Source organism: Carcharhinus amblyrhynchos, chromosome 8 (genome assembly GCF_965287045.1).
Source record: "Carcharhinus amblyrhynchos chromosome 8, sCarAmb.v2.hapA, whole genome shotgun sequence".
Taxonomy (NCBI): Eukaryota; Metazoa; Chordata; class Chondrichthyes; order Carcharhiniformes; family Carcharhinidae; genus Carcharhinus; species Carcharhinus amblyrhynchos.
In genome coordinates this window covers 7,360,518-7,375,631 of record NC_137331.1, presented here as the reverse complement: position 1 = coordinate 7,375,631, position 15,114 = coordinate 7,360,518, and the positions used below count along the sequence as shown (strand labels likewise).

The following is a 15,114-nucleotide window of genomic DNA, read 5'->3' as shown; positions in this document are numbered from 1 at the left end:
GCATTTTTGCTGCTCCGTGGCACTCCACACAGTGGGCAGTATGGCACCAGACCGGGTTGAATGCGGAACATATGAGGAATAGCTGACCACTGTTGCCATCAGAGCTTTGATATATGGTTTAACAAAGGTGCCATTGCAGCAGAGGGTACACCTCCACACTCAATCGTGAAATGCAAATTACTGCAGATGCTGCGAATCTGAGGTTAATGCTGGAAATGCTCGGAAGCTTGGGGCAGCAAGGGCAAACTAGAGTTAACGTTTTGGATCGATGACCTTTCAACTGGTTAACAGATGTTGCCTGACCAGCTGAGAGTTTCCAGAACTTCCGATTGTCTTGCTCACCTGAAACCAGTTCTATGAATATAGTTCAAAAATCTAACTGGATAAGATCACAAGAAATAGGAGCAGGAGTAGGCCATCTAGCCCTTCGAGCCTGCCCCGCCACTCAATAAGATCATGGCTGATCTGAAGTGGATCAGTTTCACTTTCCTGCCTGCTCCCCATCACCCTTAATTCCCCTGTCTATCAGAAACCTATCTACCCGTGATTTAAAAATATTCAATGAGGTAGCCTTCACCAATTCAATGGGCAGAGAATTCCAGAGATTCACTGCCCTCTGAGAGAAGAAGTTCCTCTTTAACTCTGTTCTAAACTGCATCCCCTCCCGACCCCACCTTATTTTGAGGCTGTGCCCTCTAGTTCTGGAATCTCTCTACCTCTACCCTATCTAGCCCCTTCATTATCTTATATGTCTCTATAAGATGCCCCCCTCAGCCTTCTAAACTCCGAGTACAGGCCCAATCTACTCAATCTCTCCTCATAAACGAACCCCCTCATCTCCGGATATTCTACTTGCCTTGAAATAGTGCTCGATGGCACAGAGATATTGCCGGCTGCTATCATACCTGGGACTGTCAAAATATTACAATCTAACATTCCAAGGGCACACAGTGCCACTTTGATATACCATCTGGATTGTTGACAGGCATGATGTGTTTCTGTAATTCATGCTCTAGAACCTCCACTTGGGCATGGAGACTGAAGTGTCTGTGGGACAGTGAGCAGTACCGTGGGCGGCACAGTAGCACAGTGGTTAGCACTGCTGCTTCATAACTCCAGGGACCTGGGTTCGATTCCCAGCTTGGGTCACTGCCTGTGTGGAGTTTGCACATTCTCCTCATGTCTGCGTGGGTTTCCTCCGGTTTCCTCCCACAGTCCAAAGATGTGCGGGTTAGGTGGATTGGCCATGCTAAAAAATTGCCCCTTAGTGTTCTGAGATGTGTAGGTTAGGGGGATTAGTGGGTATAATATGTAGGGATATGGGGGTAGGGCCTGGGTGGTAGTCGGTGCAGACTCGATGGGCCGAAGGGCCTCTTTCTGCACCGTATGATAGTACGATCAGTTAAGTTGCTCACAAAGTGATTTCACAAAGCAGGACTTGTGTATTTACTGGCACAGGGTGAGCGTGGTGAAGATGCTGTTGGTATACCTGGACCTCCAGGCCCTCCAGGACGTGTGGTGTTGCTGCACGAGGTGAGTAGTCCAACATCCCAGGATAGTCTTTGATGGTTTTCTGCTTTTGGAGGACTCCGTTTCCCATTCATCCTGTTCCACTGTGATTCAATGTTCCAGTTACTGATGAACGATACAGAAGGACGACTGGATGGAATTCAGCTACTTCCTGGGCTGCCTGTGAGTAGACTGAGAAAGAAAACAATGATGTACATCTATTTAAGATTGAACTTTGGCTAGAATGATTGTCAACCTTGTACGAAGAATTTCCTAGATGAGAGATTAACATTAACGAATGAACTTAGCATCATCTCACATGGTACTACCACCCTCATGTTAGAAATGATGACTACTCTGATCCAGTTAATCATCTAAAGTAAAGTTGAAAAAGTCAAATCCCAGGATCTTCAATAGCTGTGAACACGTCCCCATGGTTCAGGATGGATCCGGTGCTCTTTGTGGGAATGTCCTTAGATGGAAACTAAAAGTCAACCAAATTCCGATTTCAGTGAAGGGAATTCAATCGGTTTAATCTTCACTGAGCTCCTTCCTCACCTGGATACCCAACAGTTACTGGGTTCCGACTGTGCCTGGGTCCCGGGGAGGGGTGTGCGGGAAGCACTTCAATTTCCTGCTTTAAGAGCACCCAGGAAGATCTTCGGGGTGCACCCAGAACCCCCGAGAGTTCCAGCACAAGCTTGATTGGCCGGCAGCCCACTGATTGGACGCTCCATTGACGGAGAGGAGGTCATTGAGGTCGGAGGACTGGGGGTGCCCCCTCCTGCCTCATCTCTGTGCCAATGCTGGCCCTGCACCTGATGTAGGTGTGCCCCACTCAGTTTAAGAAACATGTACAGCATTGTTTCTCCTCCACTACACCTCAGGACTAAGCATTCCTTGTCCAAGCTACACTGCTGCCTTCCTCCAAACTGGATGCTAAGTGTTTTGGTGGGGAGTGCTGGGTGCCTTCACATTCTCAAAAATTTGCAACCACATTTTTAACTCGAGCTGTTATAAAATCCAGCCAACTACATTCCTGTTTGCCCAGTAAGATTACGTGCTGTTCCTAAACCTACGTAACTATATCCAATGACCCGTAAGTGCAAATTAGAGATCTTAGCTGTCAAACCAACCAAGGGGGGAGCTAATACCACTCACACAAAACATGGGTAAGCTTCCCACTGCTTGTCCCACCACTGAAAGTACAACGTCCCTGGTAATAAGTCTACTCTCCTTGAACCAATAAAGAACTTGGCAAGGTAGCCAAACAGAAACACAACCATGATGTACACCAGACTGACCCTGGCTAAGATACCGAATTGCTGAGTCTGTCAAACAGGTTGACAGAGTTCCAACCTTCCATCATCAACTGATGCATCATCAACTCACTTTGACTCCACTTAACGTGCTCTCCCCCACCCCCCCTCCGATCTCACTGGAATTACCAGTTAAATAAAAAAAACTGGGCAAACAACTTTCTTTTCCAAAAAAAAAGTACGCAGGAAACAAATCAAGCAATTTAAACTTGATCCCATTGACGTAAATTAAAAAAGAATAGATCTCAATTGCATCTTTGGTAAAGCAGGAGGATGGGACATTATTGTGTTACAGCGTAAATAACACGCTGCCTTGGTGAATTGAAATAGTGCATTAATTGAATTTAATATGTGACTTTGTTGTACTTTGTTCCTGATTCTGTTGACTGTCTCTCCTGGACAGTTCTCCGAATCAGAAGATGTGCCTTTCACTAACCCAAAGCAAACTTTGATCCGATTTTAAATGGGACAGATACAAGGACAGTTCTGACCCAGTTTTGAACAGGAACGTAGAGCTAACCTCCTTCGATGAATAGATTGGCAAGCCTAAATGATAAAGATTGGGGTACAAAAAGCCCCGAAATTGCGTGGGCAGAGGGTGGAATGGGGGCTTCACGTTGGCTTGCCAGGACAAGCATAAAAGAATACAAGTTTTAACACTACGGTGATGGTAGGGACATCATTTGCTTGCCCACAATTTGTAAGTGAGGAGAACACGTCACACAACACTGATTTGCATAACACCAGATACCAGGGTTTGACTCGAATCGGGCAAATGACTTAATCAAAGCACTGGAAACTGCAGCAGAGCCTTCCCCATAAAGCACTTGGAATACCACATGGGAAAGTGTGAGGTTCTGCACTTTGGTAGGAAGAATAGAGGGACAGACTCTTTTCTAAATGGGGAGAGAATTCAAAAATTGAAAATACCAAGGGACTTGCGAGTCCTAGTTCAGCATTCTCTTAACTTGCAGGTTCAGTCGGCAGTTAGGAAGGCAAAGGCAATGTTAGCATTCATTTCGAGAGGGCTAGAATACAAAAGCAGGGATGTGCTGCTGAGGTTGTATCAGATCAGATTTGGAAATATTGTGAGCAATTTTGGGCTCACGTACAAGGAAGGATGTGCTGGCCTTGGGAGAGGGTTCATGAGAATGATCCCAGGAATGAAAAGCTTGACATAAGCGGAGCGTTTGAGGACTCTGGGTCTGTACTCAATGGAGTTTAGAAGGATGAGGGGGATATCTCATTGAAACTTACAGAATAATGAAAGGCCTGGGTAGAATAGATGTGGGAAAGATGTTTCCATTAGTACAAGACAAGGATCCAAAGGCACAGCCTCAGAGTAAAGGGACAACCCTTGAGAACCGAGATGTAGAGGAATTTCTTCAGTCAGAAGGTGGCGAATATATGAAATTCATTGCCACAGAAGGCTGTGGAGGCCAGATCATTAAGTGTATCAAAGACAGAGATAGATAGCTTCTTGATTTGTAAGGGGAACAAAGGTTACAGGGAAAAGGTGGGAGAATGGGGTTGAGAAACTCAACAGCCCTGGTTGAATGGCGGAGTAGACTCAGTGGGCCAAATGGCCTAATTCTGCCCTTATATCTTGTGGTCTTATGGCCAAGGTGAGAGCGACTGCCCTTAACGTCAAGACAGAACTTGACCGATCAAGAAATCCTCACAAAACTACAGTCAATGGGAATCAGGGCCCAAACTCTCCGCTGGTTGGAGTCATCCCCTGGACAAAAAAAGGTGGCTGTCGTTTTGGAGATGAATCATCTCAGTCCCAGGATGTCCCAGATGCAACCAGTTTCAGCTGGATTTGGGATAGACCAGCCATGTTTACATTGAATGGCAGGTAGGTTTGAGGGGCTGAATGGCCCACTCCTGTTCCTGTGCTCCCAAGAGAGACTTTGAATGGAGACTTTGAACTAGAGAGGTTGGGAGGAGGGAACCGTGCTGAGGTGGGAGATTAGCTCGCAAATAGAGAAGGATTGTAGACAGTGTAAGAGGGAGGATAGACGGGTGATGGAGAAGGGGAGCGCTCAGACTGAAGGTTTGAGATGTGTCTATTTTAACGCCAGGAGTGTGGTGAATGAAGCGGATGAGCTTAGAGCGTGGATCGCTGCTTGGAAACGCGATGTGGTGGCTATTACAGAGACTTGGATGTCTCAGGGACAGTGAAGTTTTCAGGATTGGGAGCCTTTTTCCTGGGGCTGCACCCAGTCATTGGTGTAAAATCGAGAGTGGATTAAAGGATGATATTGATACAAAAGGCATTCCCAACCGAGCCCCCAAAGAGGCTGTTGGTTGCTGGATCAATTTCCAATTTCTTTGAGGTTGATCAGGTTTTTGTCGGGTAAGGCTAACAAGAGATATAAGAACATAAGAACATAAGAAATAGGAGCAGGAGTAGGCCATCTGGCCCTTCGAGCCTGCCCCGCCATTCAATAAGATCATGGCTGATCTGTCGTGGCTCAGTTCCACTTTCCCGCCCTCTCCCCATAACCCTTAATCCCCTCTCTTATCAAAAACCCATCAACCCGCTTCTTAAAAATATTTAGCGAGGCAGCCTCCACCACTTCAACGGGCAGAGAATTCCAGAGATTCACCACCCTTTGAGTGAAGAAGTTCCTCCTCAACTCCGTTCTGAACCGCCCCCCCTTTATCTTGAGGCTGTGCCCCCTAGTCCTACTGTCTTTTTTGAGCGGGAAGAGTCTTTCCACCTCTATCCTATCCATCCCATTCATCATCTTATACGTCTCAATGAGATCTCCCCTCATTCTTCTAAACTCTAACGAGTACAAGCCTAGTTTATTCAGCCTCTCCTCATAGCTCAACCCCCTCAACTCCGGTATCAGCCTAGTAAACCTCCTCTGCACTCCCTCCAAGGCCAAAATATCCTTGCGCAGGTGCGGCGCCCAAAACTGCACAGTGGGTAAACGGAGTTGAGATACAAGTCAGCCACCATCTAACTGAAAGACAGAACAGACTCAAAGGCCTGAATGCCCTCCTGCTGTTCCTTACAGTATTGATAATAGATGGGTTGTGTAATTTAGGAGAATTATTCCCCACCTTCACTGGTTCCGATTTTCCCTTCCTCCTTCACTCTCATGGATTAGAACTGGCCAGGTAATCATCACGGAAAGAAAACCTTCTCTCTTTATCCAAATTTCTGAGGAGACCTTTTCTCCTGCCCGATCTATCTTAGAGCTATTTAAAATTGCGGTAACACCTCCCAGTTCCCCCACTGGCGGCAGGGAACTCAGAGTAGGAATACAGCAATGACCAACAGTGCTGGTGATGAGTTGTAATCCTCTAATCTCTGAATTTAACACCTTCAACTCTGACGTCAGCGTTCGTGCTCGAAGCTTTTTCAAACTGCAGCGATGACCATTTGGCAGAACGTAAAGGCGTGAGTCTCTTACATCGCTCCCTGACTATTTTTAACAGATTGTTTCAAAGCCTAGTTGATGCCGGTGACGGAACCAAAGGATAATGTTGCTGCTGTGTGTTATTTAAGAACATAAGAAACAGGAGCAGGAGTAGGCCATCTAGCCCTTCGAGCCTGCCCCGCCATTCAATAAGATCATGGCTGATCTGATAGTGGATCAGTTCCACTTTCCCGCTTTCTCCCCATAACCCTTAATTCCCCTGTCTATCAGAAACCTATCTACCCGTGACTTAAATATATTTAGCGAGGCAGCCTCCACCACTTCAACGGGCAGAGAATTCCAGAGATTCACCACCCTTTGAGTGAAGAAGTTCTTCCTCAACTCCATTCTGAGCTGCCTCCTCCTTACTTTGAGGCCGTGCCCTCTAGTTCTGGTTTCCTTTCTAAGCGGAAAGAATCTCTCTGCCTCTACCCTGTCTGGCCCCTTCGTTACCTTGTGAGTCTCTACATTTACACAACGCGCTGACTCTATGAAGCTTCACCTCTGCCTCTGCTTTCAATCCTGAAGCCAAAAGAAGGAATTTCTGAGGCAGAATTATAACCTTCAACCTTTGTCCTATCGCGCGCGCCCCCCCACAGCACCTGCTATCTCCTTTGAGGTATTTCGAATCAGATTTGGTGCTCTGAGGAGGAGATCATTGGATCAGTTAGATGCTGCACCATAGTAACATTCAGAGCTGATTGTGATTCGAACGCAGAACAGCTGCGTCATGTGATTCCCAGGAGGTTTTAATAAAGTACGGATTACAATGGCTCTGAGCAGAATTAGTTTACAGAATTGTTTATCGTGGAGTTACCGTCCTAATACGTACAATTCCTCTCCCTGTAATTTATCTTCTGTATGTGCACAATCAGCCTTACAAAAATAAACACATGTTCGACACCGTTACAGCGACAGTCCCTTGCCAGCTTTTCTTTAGAACACAGAACCCTACAGTGCAGAAAGAGGCCCTTCGGCCCATCGAGTCTGCACCGAACACAATCCTGCCCAGGCCCTACCCCCATATCCCGACATATTATACCCACTAATATACGCATCCCTGGACACTAAGGGGCAATTTCTTAGCACGGCCAATCAACCTAACCCACGCATCTTTGGGCTGTGGGGGGAAACCGGAGCACCCTGGAGGAAACCCACGCAGACACGAGGAGAATGTGCAAGCTCCACACAGGCAGTGACCCGAGCCGGGAATCGAACCCAGGACCCTGGAGCTGTGAAGCAGCAGTGCTAACCGCTGTGCTACCGTGCCTTTCTGTCACTGCGGCCAGCAAAACGTAAGAGAAAAGAGGATTTTCCTCACCTTCTGGCTGCCTTTCGCCTGTTCCTTTTACACAGCTTGTCCACAGTCCCATTGTCTCCAGTTTGCTATTGAGGTCCATTCTACCTCCTGCCAGCCCCCTCCCTGTTCTGGGGTTGACTCCCAAATCTGACCTGCCATGTGGCTAGCCACAAGCCAGTTCTCTGCTTTATTATTGAAATCAATGGCTGCCAACCATGAGCCGAGACAATGACTGATGTATCAATCACTAGACTATGTCAGAGTGTTACACAACACTTTAAGGCAGGCTGGAGAGAGTCCTCTTTATTGGGAAGCAACTGTTCTGGAGTGGATGAGAACTTTGAAGGGCAGAACTGTCAACAGTGAAAGCCTCAACAACCTTCCAGAAATCAGCCTCAGATATTAAATAATCTTTATTTAATAAATAAAGATGTGGTTAAGAGATTTTTTTTTTCAGAACATAAGAAATAGGAGCAGGAGTAGGCCATCTAGCCCTTCGAGCCTGCCCCGCCATTCAATAAGATCATGGCTGATCTGAAGTGGATCAGTTCCACTTTCCCGCTTTCTCCCCGTAACCCTTAATTCCCCTGTCTATCAGAAACCTATCTACCTGTGACTTAAATATATTCAGCGAGGCAGCCTCCACCACTTCAACGGGCAGAGAATTCCAGAGATTCACCACCCTTTGAGTGAAGAAGTTCCTCCTCAACTCTGATCTAAACTGCCCCCGAAAAATAACATTTTGTAATATGGTACAGGAGTATTTTTTTATTTATTAGTGTCACAAGTAGGCTTGCATTAACACTGCAGTGAAGTTACTGTAAAAATCCCTGAGTTGCCACATTCTGGTGCCTGTTCGGGTACACTGAGAGAATCTAGCACGGCCTATGTGCCTAACCTCACATTTTTCGGACTGTGGGAGGAGACCAGAGACCTGGAGGAAACCCGTGCCAAACAGGGAGAATTTGGAGACTCCACACGGTGAATCAGGTCCTTGGCGCTGTGAGGCAGCAGTGCTAACTATTGTGCCACCATGCCACCCCATGGGACATAATTTGAGACATGATGTGATGGATGTAATTTGGATGTATTATCCCCAAAGCTCCCCACAGTGGGGTTTCTCTTACATCATGTCTGGGTCTGGTCATAGACTAATTGATGGAGATTGATTGCTGGGATGAATCAACAAGTTCATTATCACTCTATCATGTGATTACCAGCATGGTAGAATGTGAGCCTTTGAATTCTCTCCCACAGGAGTCTGTGCATTCTCAGTGTGATAGTTTGAAACAGATAGACTCTTGAGGGGGAATCAAGGGAAATTGAGTTGATGTTGAAGTTGAACGTGCTTCTTCTCAGGTACTTCCTCAGGGTCAAGGGTCACTTGTTTCCATTCCAATTCACTATGTCCTGAGATGGTTAATAAGTCCAATGTTCGATCTGTAGGCTCTGGCAGGTGATGCTTGAAGGGTCAGACAGGTATCGAGTTTGGAGGTTTGTGCAACACTTCAACTTCACCTCTGCCTGTTCCCGACTAAGTCCGTTATGTTTGCTGGGTGCCTTCACCATTTCGGTTGCTCGCAAGCCAGGGTGCCCCCCCCGCCCCGCGTAAGTTAGCGGGCATGTTTTGATCTCTTCAGGGATACTGTGAGAACATTCCTAAAATGTTTCCATTGTCCTCCTGGGGGGGGTCTCCTGCCATGCCCGTGTCTGGAGTCTGCCATTTGAGTGATATGTAATTCAGCAAAGCTGGTGATGAATAATTAGTACCTCAATGCTGGGCAAACTGGATTGGAGGAGGATATCGCTGTTGGATTTCATTTTTTGCTGTTGGATTCGGAGGATGTTGTGAAGGCATCACAAAGAATAGAGAACTACAGCACGGGAAACAGGCCCTTTGGACCTCCAAGCCTGTGCCGCTCAACTAGACCATTGGTTTGTATCCCTCCATTCCCAGTCTGCTCACGGGCTCTCTTCCCCATCCACACAGGCCAACACTTATCTTTGTGCCCCCTCCCCCAGGAGGATCCTGTCTTAAACCTCACCAACGTCAAACTATGAGTATTAAGGGAGGTGGGAGTCTCGTTAATGATGTTAAAATGTATTAAGATGAAGTACTTGCCGTTTAAGGACAGGAACCGCTTTCGTCAAGGGAATCGGGCTTGGAGAATCGGGAAACGCGATCTCCCCGGCAGGAACCCCATTTCCCGATTCTCCTGGGATTTTGCGCCTGCGTTGCTGTCCTCGCTAACGTGGGCCCACAGTTCCACCCCCGGTCACTAACCATCGCATGTTTAAAAAAAAAAGCCAAAGTGCGGGGTGGAGTTGGGCGGCTGCATGTACGTTGCACGTGACTGATATTCCTGGAGCGCAGAACCTGTTTATTCCATGAGATCAAGTGCTTGAGTTTGCTTGCTGAGCCTTAGGCTGTTTTTGTATTTATTCTTTCTTGTCTTTGCTTCAGGGATCAGAAGGCATGCCAGGCCAAGCTGGATTCCCCGTAAGGCCGCCTTTCATTTTATCTGAATCTTAACTGTCTAAGCGGATTCACTGCCTCTTTGTTTTGTTTGTGCCTTGGCAACGCATTTCAGTTTGGAACGTCTGCTCACGCTTTGAACTTTTACAGCCGAAATGAACGGTGACTCAGATGTATATAGAATCTTTCAGCGCCCCAGGGTGTCCCAGACTGCACGACAGCCACTCAACTGCTTTCTGGCATTTGGCCACTGCTGTAACGTAGGAAAGCCGGCAGCCAATTTACGCGCAGGTTTCCGCAAATAGCAATAAAGCCAATGCCCGAGCAGAACTTTTATTCCGGGGTTGGGAGACCTGTGTACCAGCAGTGTTTCCATCCACTTGCCATTCCATCAGGATGCCCCCATCTCCAGCTTATTTTCAGCAAGGTTGTTTGTATATGATTGCTACTCACAGGGCAGCAGCCAGCTGGACCAATGGAGGCACCAATGGAGATTACTCTTCACACACAGTCTGCAGACCCTTCCTCCCAAACTAACTGGGTCCCGTAGGTTGATTGGTGATGGCGTCCCAGTAACAGACAAGGGAATCCAAGATGCATTTTGCAAACCAATACGTGCCCACTAGGCTGCAAAGCCATTGCTCGCAGACCATCGTGTAGAGGGTTTCGATCTCCATGATGCCAACTTGGCCATTTTGTTCCATGTATTCAGAGGTCACCGTCATCTTGAGATACCCTGGCAGCACCCCTACAACAGCAGCACCCACCACTCGGGGTGAGGTGCCAGCTACCCACAGCTTCAGGCGATCCCATTCGCTCTCCCAATTGTAGAGTCCACCCACCGCCTTTTATTGAGGCTCCGGGAACACTGCTTCCTTACAAATCTCACCCTGCTACAACCACTTCCGGGTTCCCCACCTGGAATTCTTCCCTGAACCCTGGAACTATTCAGCCCCCAGATCTTGTGTTTTAGATGTCGTACATGTTCGTAGAAATCAGAGAATCCCTACAGTGCAGAAAGAGGCCCTTCAGCCCATCGAGTCTGCGCCGAACACCATCCCACCCAGGCCCTACCCCCATAGCCCTACATATTATACCCACTAATCCCTCTAACCTACGCATCCCTGGATACTAAGGGGCAATTTCTTAGCACGGCCAATCAACCTATCTTTGGACTGTGGGAGGAAACCGGAGTACCCGGAGGAAACCCACACAGACACGAGGAGAATGTGCAAACCCCACACAGTCACCCAAGCCGGGAATCGAACCCCTGTTGGTTAAGAAATTAGGAAAGCTGCCTTGCCCTTCTTGGAAGAGTGCTCTGGGATCTTGTACAGTTACCCGAGAGAACAGATAGGGCTCCGTTTAACATTTCATGAAAATGAAACACCCCCGACAGTTCAGTGCTGCCCCAACCCTGCATTGGACCATCAACTGCTTTCCGTACTCAGGTTTTTAGTCCAAATCCAACACCAAACTCCGAGATGGGAGTACAAACACTGAGGCAAGGTTGACGGAAGCAGTCCTGGAATTTACAGTTCTTGCCGTGACAATAGTGACTCGAAACTCGATCCAAGTTCACACACCAGCATTATATCCCAGTGCTGACTCTCCTTCTGGGTAGCCAACATAAACACTTAACTGCAGTATTGCTGAAGAATGATGTTAACGGCAGCACTTTAACGGTGGCACAGTGGGTTAGCACTGCTGCTTCACAGCTCCAGGGTCCCGGGTTCGATTCCCGGCTCGGGTCACTGTCTGTGTGGAGTTTGCACATTCTCCTCGTGTCTGTGTGGGTTTCCTCCGAGTGCTTCGGTTTCCTCCCACAGTCCAAAGATGTGCGGGTTAGATTGATTGATTGGCCATGCTTAAAAATTGCCCCTTAGTGTCTAGGGTAGTGTAGGCTAGAGGGATTAGTGTGGGTATAATATGTAGGGATATGGGGAAAGGGGCCTGGGTGGGATTGTGTTCGGTGCAGACTTGAGAGGCCGGAAGTCCTCTTTCTGCACTGTAGGGTTCTACGTTCTAAAGTTTCTACAGCACCTTTAGTGTTGAAAACTAGCCCCCCGTGGCTTCACAGGAGCAAATGGGACATTGAACCAGAAGTAATGACGTTAGGAAGGAGTGATCGAATGCTGGATCAAAATCATGGTTAGAGAAGATTGGACAGGAGAGTGGGGGGATGGTAAGGGCGGGGGTTGGTGCACAGGGAGTTGGCGGGGACGCGAGATTAAAAAGGTGGAGAAGATGGAGGCAGGAAATTCCATAGCTGGGCCCAAGGCAGCTAATGGAGAGAAAGGTGGACGGAATGCACAAGGAGCAAAGGGAACGAGAAGGTCAAATAACACAGCCTGTGGCACATTCCACAGACTTCAGGCTCCATTGAGTTTCCCCTTCCAGTCTCACATTGCAGTGCTCTCTTTAAATCCCAGCCGTTTGCTACCTCTCCCCATCAAAAGACTTTGTAAAAGCTGCCTCAGATTATATGCCTTCAGTCACCCCGTCCTAATTATTCCTCGACAGACTGTTTGAAACAGTACAACAGTCGATTTGCAATCCCCCCTCCCCCTCCTCCCCTGTTCCACTGCCTGCTGACCACTTGCTAAAGTTGCAGCAGACTTGGGAACATTTTGATAAATAGTTCCATTTAATGTTGTGCTTCAAACCCAACATCATTTACCTAACCCTTACTGCTGCCAAACTCTTATCCACACTTTTGACACCTACAGGCCCAACTCTTCCAATATAAGAACATAAGAAATAGGAGCAGGAGTAGGCCATCTAGCCCCTCGAGCCTGCCCCGTCATTCAATAAGATCATGGCTGATCTGACAGTGGATCAGCTCCACTTTCCCGCCTGCTCCCCATAACCCCTTAATTCTCATATCGATCAGAAACCTATCTACCCGTGACTTAAACATATTTAGCGAGGTAGCCTCCACCACTCCACTGGGCAGAGAATTCCAGAGATTCACCACCCTCTGAGAGAAGAAGTTCCTCCTCAACTCTGTTCTAAACTGCACCCCCCCTTATTTTGAGGCTGTGCCCTCTAGTTCTGGTTTCCTTTCTAAGTGGAAATAATCTCTCTGCCTCTACCCTATCTAGCCCCTTCATTATCTTATATGTCTCTCTAAGATCTCCCCTCAGCCTTCTAAACTCCAACGAATACAGGCCCAATCTACTCAATCTCTCCTCATAAGCGAACCCCCTCATCTCTGATATCAGCCTGGTGAACCTTCTCTGTACTCCTTCCAGGGCCAATATATCCTGTAAAAAAAAGGGACCAAAATTGCACACAGTACTCTATTTGTGGTCTCACCAGTACCCTGTACAATTGCAGCAAGACCTCCCTGCTTTTATATTCTATCCCCCTCACTGTTATGGCCAACATCCCATTCGCCTTCCTGATCACCTGCTGCACCTGCAGACTGAGTTTTTGCGATTCGTGCACAAGGACCCCCAGGTCCCTCTGCACAGTAGCATGTTGTAATTTTTTACCATTTAAATAACAGTCCATTTTACTATTATTCCTTCCAAAATGGATAACCTCACACTTGCCAACGTTATATTCCATCTGCCAGGTCCTCGCCCACTCACTCAGCCTATCCAAATCTCTCTGCAGACTTTCCACGTCCTCCACGCAGTTCACTTTTCCACTCATCTTTGTGTCATCAGCAAACTTTGTTACCCTACACTCAGTCCCCTCCTCCAGATCGTCAATGTATGTGGTAAACAGTTGAGGCCCCAGCACCGATCCCTGTGGCACGCCACTAGTCATCAACTGCCAACCGGAAAAGCACCCATTTATTCCAACTCTCTGCTTCCTGTTAGATAGCCAATCTTCAATCCAAGCTAACACTTTATCCCCAACTCCGTGTACCCTAATCTTCTGCAGCAACCTTTTGTGGGGCACCTTATCGAATGCCTTCTGGAAATCTAAAAACACCACATCCACTGGTTCCCCTCTGTCAACCACACTCGTTACTTCCTCATAAAAATCCAGTAAATTTGACAAACACGACTTTCCCTTCATGAATCCATGCTGCGTCTGCTTGATTGAACCATTCTTTTCCAGGTGTCCCACTATTTCTTCCTTAATGACAGATTCCAGCATTTTCCCGACTACGGATGTTAAGCTAACCGGCCTGTAGCTACTCGCCTTATGTCTACCTCCTTTTTGAAACAGTGGCGTCACATTAGCTGTTTTCCAATCAGCCGGCACTTCCCCCAGAGTTCAGCAAATTTTGATAAATTACAACTAAGGCATCTGCTATTACTTCAGCCATTTCTTTTATTACCCTGGGATGCATTCCATCCGGGCCCGGGGACTTGTCTACTTTTAGTCCCATTAGCCTACCAAGCACCACTTCTTTAGTAATAGTAATCGTTTTAAGGACCTCACCCCCTACAGTCCCACGATCATTAATGTTTGGTAAGCTATTCGTGTCCTCCACCGTGAAGACTGACTCAAAAATCTTATTTAAGGCCTCAGCCATTTCCTCGTTTCCCATTATTAAATCCCCCTTCTCGTCTTCTAAGGGTCCAACATTTACTTTAGACACTCTTTTCCTTATATATTTGTAAAAACTTTTACTATCAGTTTTTATATTTTGTGCTGGTTTAGTTTCATAATCTATCTATCTTTTCTTTTTCACTTTCTTAGTAGTTCTTTGTTGTTTTTATAAAGCTTTCCCAATCTTCTAATTCCCCACTATTTTTGGCCTCTCTGTACGCATCGGTTTTTAATTTAATACTCTCCTTTATTTCCTTAGTTATCCACAGCTGGTTGTCCCTTTTCTGACATTTCCTTCTTTATCACCGGAATATATTTTTGCTGAGCACTGAGAAAAATCTCCTTAAAAATCCTCCACTGTTCCTCAGCTGTCCTACCAACTGGTCTGCGCTCCCAGTCTACATTAACCAATTCCACTCTCATCCTATCGTACTCCCCTCTGTTCAAGCAGAGCACACTGGTTTGGGACCCTACTTTCTCACCCTCCATCTGTATTAGAAATTCCACCATATTGTGATCACTCATCCCAAGAGGCTCCCTCACAAGAAGATCTTTAATCTTACT

The 15,114-nt window shown here is 47.0% G+C and overlaps 1 protein-coding gene across 1 annotated transcript in view; it reads left to right on the top strand.

The window, feature by feature from the left end:
* The window catches only part of LOC145346425 (collagen alpha-1(XV) chain-like), a 198,084-nt gene that overhangs the window by 123,500 nt on the left and 59,470 nt on the right, over window positions 1–15,114 (top strand). Inside the window, exons 21-23 of the mRNA XM_080193599.1 lie at window positions 1,459–1,533; window positions 1,633–1,692; window positions 10,027–10,062. Of these exons, the coding sequence (XP_080049725.1) occupies window positions 1,459–1,533; window positions 1,633–1,692; window positions 10,027–10,062 (171 nt within the window). The remainder of the gene's footprint in view (window positions 1–1,458; window positions 1,534–1,632; window positions 1,693–10,026; window positions 10,063–15,114) is intronic.